Consider the following 6840-nt stretch of genomic DNA (forward strand, 5'->3'; position numbering starts at 1 on the left):
CACCCTGAAACATTCCCCCAAAAAATCATTTATTTTTCCCAGCTTAGTAACAACAAAAACATTTACATTTTTTTTCCCTTCAAAGAGGGGGAGAGATGATTTTTAAAGAAAATATACACCCTGGCTGCTGTGGGTGGGAGCTTAGCCCTTTTACACATTGTAAACTGATTGTGTATTTTGTTGCCAGGAGTTCTACCCTGCCTACCCTACAGCCAGCAGACTAAGATGAAGAGGAGAGGGAACATCTCCCTCAAGCTTATCGCGGAGATGTGCGTCAATGCCGGGTTCTCTCACATCATCACTGTAGATCTACACTCAAAGGTTTGTTACTTTCATAATAATTGCCTTTTTTTTCTGGTGGATGGGTTGTTTGAAAATGTATTAGATTTTAAATTGAACTGAATTACAACAATACAAATTGTTTAACAGTTTAATTTGAAAATGTAATTTTAAATTTTTTTTCCAGGAGTCTCAGGGGTTCTTCTCCTGTCGTATGGATAATCTCAGAGCATCACCCTTTTTCCTTCAATATATAGTGGATAGTATACCTGACTATCATAATGCGGTTATTGTTGCTAAGGTGAGAACTCCTCTCCAATCGTTCCACCTTCAGAACCCGCCCTCTTCTCTTATCCCATCCTTCATTATTTTCAAGTTAGATTCCATCAAGAGAAAGTTTTACGCAAAAATTTCACGCTCTGACAACTTTAGAGAGAATGTTGAAAAGTGGATCTGGAAGTTCACTTTGGATTCTCTTTTAGATTTACATATAATCTGATATGTATTTATATATATATATATATATATATATAATATATGCTGTGCAGCAGTGCTTAGGACTCGGATCCGTTAGTTGGATCCGGATTTTGGCTTCCTGGATCCGGATTATAGAAATTCCCTTATTTCTGAATGGTTCATCAAGTTTAGCATAAAAATGAGCGAAAAAAGTTAAACAAAAAATTTGAAAATTCTGCTTTGTTAAAGAAATGACCTGGATTCGGATCCGCTTGAAATTTAAATGGATCATTTCTAAGCACTAATCAATGATTTGATGAGAAAATACAAAAAAGATGTTTCACGTTTAGAGTTTTGAAAATTTAGAATCCTGAGTTAAGAACTAAAGAATGTTTTAAGTTAAAGTTTAAAAGCACAGTAAAATTATGAATTCAGGGTTAAATTAAATCTAATCACAGACTAAAATATTACATCTTAAAATTATAAAAAACGCAAGCGTCGCAGCAGTTTCCAGAGAATCTTGATTGATTGAAAATTGATTGAGAAACCGCAGAGATTTCCCGGGTTTAATTATTTAACTCGTCGATTTCGATGACTTACATATTTAAGCTATAACGGTTTAATATAAATCACGGTCGGCATCTAAGCTCAAACTTAAACTTTTCGTTCTTCAGTTCTAGACTTGATTTTTGAAAAGTATTAAATAATATAAAATCGTAATAAAATGTTAAAAACTTGTAGAGCCCCATATCTGCCCGGCGTGCTACCTCTCTAGCTGATCGCCTACGCCTGGGAATAGCAGTGCTTCACGGAGAATGCAAGGAAGGCGCAATTTTTATATTATTTTCATCCTATCTTTTTATTTGATTGATCAAGTGAAATATCGGTTAAATAAATAATTTTATGTAATATAACAAATCAAGTTAAAAGAAAAATCTCAATCAAATTAAAACTGGTTGCATCAAATTTTGTCAACATTTAAAAAAGTTTGTTTAAAAACTGCGTATTTTGTGATGATCAGGATGAGGAGAGAGATGCTGATGATGGAAGAGCTTCTCCTCCACCTAATGATGAACAGGTTTATAAATATCAATAGACGCTGTAGAAAATCACCACCCCCCTTATTTCTAATACTCCCTCCTATTATTAACCCCCTCTCTATTAAGCCCTCCTTCTTCAATCCCCCCTATTATAAAACTCCCCTGCACTGCCCAAAATAATAAATCCTATTATTAAATCAACCTTTCTCTAATCACAATTATTAAACCTCACTGTCTCTAATCCGTTCTATTACTAAACCCCGGTCCCTGTCTCTTATCACTCCTGTTATTAGACCCCGCTGTATAATCCTCCTTTAATCAAACCACCCTGTTTAATCCCTCCTATTATCAAACCACCCTGTTTAATCCCTCCTATTATTAAACCACCCTGTTTAATCCGTCCTATTATCAAACCACCCTGTCTAATCTCTCCTATTATCAAACCACCCTGTCTAATCTCTCCTATTATCACCCTGTCTAATCCGTCCTATTATTAAACCAACCTGTCTAATCCCTCCTATTATCAAACCACCCTGTCTAATCTCTCCTATTATCAAACCACCCTGTCTAATCCGTCCTATTATTAAACCAACCTGTCTAATCCCTCCTATTATCAAACCACCCTGTCTAATCCGTCCTATTATTAAACCAACCTGTCTAATCCCTCCTATTATCAAACCACCCTGTCTAATCCCTCCTATTATTAATCCACCCTGTCTAATATCTCCTATTATTAAACCACCCTGTCTAATCCCTCCTATTATTAAACCACCCTGTCTAATCCCTCCTATTATTAAACCACCCTGTCTAATCCCTCCTATTATTAAACCACCCTGTCTAATCTCTCCAATTATCAAACCACCCTGTCTAATCTCTCCAATTATCAAACCACCCTGTCTAATCCGTCCTATTATTAAACCAACCTGTCTAATCCCTCCTATTATTAAACCACCCTGTCTAATCCCTCATATTATTAAACCACCCTGTCTAATCCCTCCTATTATTAAACCACCCTGTCTAATCCGTCCTATTATTAAACCACCCTGTTTAATCTGTCCTATTATTAAACCACCCTGTCTAATCCTCCTATTAATAAAACACCCTGTCTAATCTCTCCAATTATCAAACCACCCTGTCTAATCCGTCCTATAAACCAACCTGTCTAATCCCTCCTATTATCAAACCACCCTGTCTAATCTGTCCTATTATTAAACCACCCTGTCTAATCCTCCTATTAATAAAACACCCTGTCTAATCTCTCCAATTATCAAACCACCCTGTCTAATCCGTCCTATTTTTAAACCAACCTGTCTAATCCCTCCTATTATCAAACCACCCTGTTAAATCCGTCCTATTTTCAAACGACCATGTCTAATCCCTCCTATTATTAAACCACCCTGGTTAGCCCCTTCTATTATCAAACCATCAAGTCTTATCTCTATTATCAAACATACTGTGTAATCCCTTCTATTTTCAAACCACTCTGTCTAATCTCTCCTATTATCAAACCACCCTGTCTAATCTCTCCTATTATCAAACCACCCTTCTAATCACTCCTTTTATCAAACCACCCGGTCTAATCTCCTATTATTAAACCACCCTGTCTAACCCCGTCTATTATCAAACACCCTCTGTAATTCCTTCTATTTTCAAGCCACTCTGTCTAATCTCTCCTATAATCAAACCACCCTGTCTAATCACTCCTATTATCAACCCACCCGGTCTAATCTGCTATTATTAATTCACCCTGTCTAATTCTTCCTAATGTATTTCAGAGTGTCCAGGGCCGAATTTACACCATTGGTAATCCTCTTCCACCTTTAACACCCAAGGTAAAACATTTCTTGTTACATTTATTTTATAATCTTATTTTTGTCTGTGCTTCTTTTTATAAGATTATATGGTTTGTGCTTATTCGGTAACATTTTGAGTGATGGTTGCTAAATGTGGAATTCTAAATAAAGTTTTCAGATTTTTGATTTTTTGCCTTTTGAAGCTTTGGTTTATTGAAATAGACAAATTAACGTGTGTGGGGGGGGGGTATAGCTAAGGGGAAAGTACCCATGTTTCAAGAATAATATGTTTACTAAAACAACTGAATATTTAGGAGAAGCCTCCGATCTATGTTGTTGGAGATGTGTGCGGGAAGATCGCTATTCTAGTTGATGATATTCTAGACGATGTTAACGTTATGTGTAATGCAGCCAGGGTAATACTGTTTGTGATGCTAGTTAAAAATTAATATATTTATTTTCGTCTAATGGTCTTATTCAAAGATGTTAACAATAATTTAAAGGTAAGGGATCTCAAATTGAATCGTTTACTTGGCTCTTCTAAGGTCTTTTAAGGAAAATATACACCCCTGTTGGTCATCCAGATTTTCTCTGGGCTCGATAATGATGTTTAAAAAAGAAATATACCTAATATTTTAATTTTCAGGTATTGAAGGAGAACGGAGCAACCAAGGTTTACGTGATGGCGACCCATGGAGTACTTTCCAATGAGGCTCCTCGTCTTCTAGAGGTTTGTTTGTATTTTACATACTTTAATATATACTTTGTACATCTTTACTAACTGTACAGTGAACACTGTACAGTGTACACTTTATATACCTTTTTATTAATCTTCTTGACATTGACATTGTCATTTTTAAAATGTTTAGGAGTCTGATATTGATATTATTATTGTCTAGGAGTCTGATATTGATATTATTATTGTCTAGGAGTCTAATATTGTAATTATTGTCTAGGAGTCTAGTATTTATATTATTGTCTAGGAGTCTGATATTGATATTGAGTCTAATNCTGATATTGATGAGGTTGTAGTGACCAACACTGTTCCTCTGGAGAATCAGAAGATGATCACCAACAAGATTAGAACTGTTGATATCTCAATACTTCTGGCAGAAGCAATTAGGTAAATCTTCTAAAGAATAGTGTAGCACTTGTTTGCATTCGCGATTTTTATTTTATAATCTTTTACTTTAAAAAATTCAAAATAGGAGACATTCTTTGCTGATTCTTATATTATGTGTTAGGCACTTTCATACTTTCCCCAAGGGCGAATTTCCGAGAGACAATTTCTAAAGTGGCAACTTCCCCAATGTGTAATTTCCCAATGGGCAACTTCCCAAATGTACATTTAAGGCTAGGTTAGGCAGGCGCCGCAGGCTGCAATTTTGGGCGAGCGCTGCAGCTAGGATGCAAAGTGAATAAATACTTGAGTGGACCAAACTCATAGTTGGATAACGACATTTTATTTCCCAAGTATTTTAGATAAATATTGCGGGGCCCTTTAATCTGTTTGTACTGTGCGTACACTGTACAGTGAACAGTGCCAAATACATATTAGTGCAATATGCCTCTTATGCATTATTGTGCCATTTTTAAATTCTAGGATAGACCAAGAATACCAATACCTTAGATCCACAGGTATTCATACTATTAACATTAAGATGGGCATACATCTTTCACCACCCCACCTCCCTTATACACTAGAGTCTTGTTTAATCTGATTTATTTTAGCAATACAAGAACAAGAGCTCTAAGCCGTGAAAAAAGTTGATAAGGCCGGAGGTTAATAGCTTTTTAGATCATAGCCAGCTTATCTTGTACACAACTATTGTTATCCCGGCAGAGACTGGTGAATAGTGGGTAAATCTGAGATCATCTCGGAGATTAGCTAAGGTGGTCTTGCACTCAGGATTGATAGGGGAGATATCTAAACGAGATTAAATTAGTTTATTCATTCTCTTGAGAGATTAGTTTCTATTTTGATCTTCACCTTTTGTAGTTCATCTTAATCTTCAAGCTGTTAAGTTAAGGGGAAGCAAAGAACTGCTTCACCAGAGAACACGCAGCCATGGCGGAGAGATTGCCGCTACGGCGGAGAGTCTGCAGCTACGGCAAAGGCTATGTAGGTAGGAGAAGATTAGCGGAGCATCTCGTCAGAGAAAGCTAGGTCCTTCTATCCTGGGGAAGATAACCGGGGTACAGAGGAGGTTTGATCAGAAAGGTTATCTAAAGATAAACCAAGAATTACTTCCAAGTCAGATTAACTGGAAGATCTCAATTAATCACCTGTTTATTTTTATAGTTTAGAGTTCAGGTATAACAGGTCACTTTTATAAACATCGATAGATTTCTTAATTTAAAATAGAGTTATTGTGTGTTGAAAACCACAAGACAATTATTTAGATGTTTAATAAACCTGGAGCTAACAGGATATTTGTTTTAATAAATAAAATCTATCCCATTATTTTCTGAAACATAAAGGCCATTAAATATTTTAGGCTAAACTGTTCATATAAAATCTAAGACTTGACAGTTTATATAAATTCTTGTTCTCAGTAAAAAGTGTCCCATATATAGTTTTCTTAGGTTTTCTCAGATTCAAGATAAAATGTTTGCAGATTAGATTATCAGGGAAACGAGTAACATCTTCATTAACACTCGCAGAGTCTTATAGCTCTTCATCTCGTGAATCAACCTAAACAATAGTCATATGAAAATTACAACTATGCATAATTGTAAATGGAAAACACCTTTGATTTTATATTATGTAGTACATTTTTTTTTAGGCGAATCCACAACAAGGAGTCGATGTCTCATCTGTTCAGAAATGTAACTGGAGAAGATTAATCAAGCCCCAGTCGGAGAAATATTAATACCGGTCAAAGTGATTGTTTAAATTTTAATCCCAGGTCTGTCCTAATTATAATCCCGGGTATTGATCTTGTCCTAATTTAATTTACGGTCACAAAAGTTTCTCAATTAAATTCCCGGTCATAAACTTGTCCTAATCCCGGCCAATTTGATGGTTTATGTAATAATATTTGTCTTATCCAACCTTTTTTCGGTTGTTATCAGGTTTAACTAAATACCACCGAACCTGTTTCGTATTTGACCTATTTCTTCCGAGTTACACTAAATAAATTTTCAGCGGATTACAGTTACAACTGTGACCTAGTCCTACTCAATCCGTTCCAGAAGACACAGGGTTCGTTTCAAACAATATACCGTAATACCAGTGTTGAAATTTAAAAAAATATTTTTGCAGAAAAATA

At 35.6% G+C, this 6840-nt stretch overlaps 1 protein-coding gene across 1 annotated transcript in view; it reads left to right on the forward strand.

The window, feature by feature from the left end:
* LOC111713611 (phosphoribosyl pyrophosphate synthase-associated protein 2-like) overlaps window positions 1–6477 on the forward strand; it is a 7652-nt gene extending 1175 nt beyond the window's left edge. The window contains 9 exon segments of the mRNA XM_023488509.1: window positions 141–321; window positions 467–580; window positions 1477–1557; window positions 1757–1813; window positions 3551–3607; window positions 3883–3984; window positions 4215–4298; window positions 4552–4691; window positions 6355–6477. Coding sequence (XP_023344277.1) covers window positions 141–321; window positions 467–580; window positions 1477–1557; window positions 1757–1813; window positions 3551–3607; window positions 3883–3984; window positions 4215–4298; window positions 4552–4691; window positions 6355–6415 — 877 coding nt within the window. The 3' untranslated portion in view covers window positions 6416–6477.
* Window positions 6478–6840: the final 363 nt, after the last annotated feature.

The sequence above is a fragment of the Eurytemora carolleeae genome, unplaced genomic scaffold, assembly GCF_000591075.1.
Source record: "Eurytemora carolleeae unplaced genomic scaffold, Eaff_2.0 scaffold29, whole genome shotgun sequence".
NCBI classification, from domain to species: Eukaryota; Metazoa; Arthropoda; class Copepoda; order Calanoida; family Temoridae; genus Eurytemora; species Eurytemora carolleeae.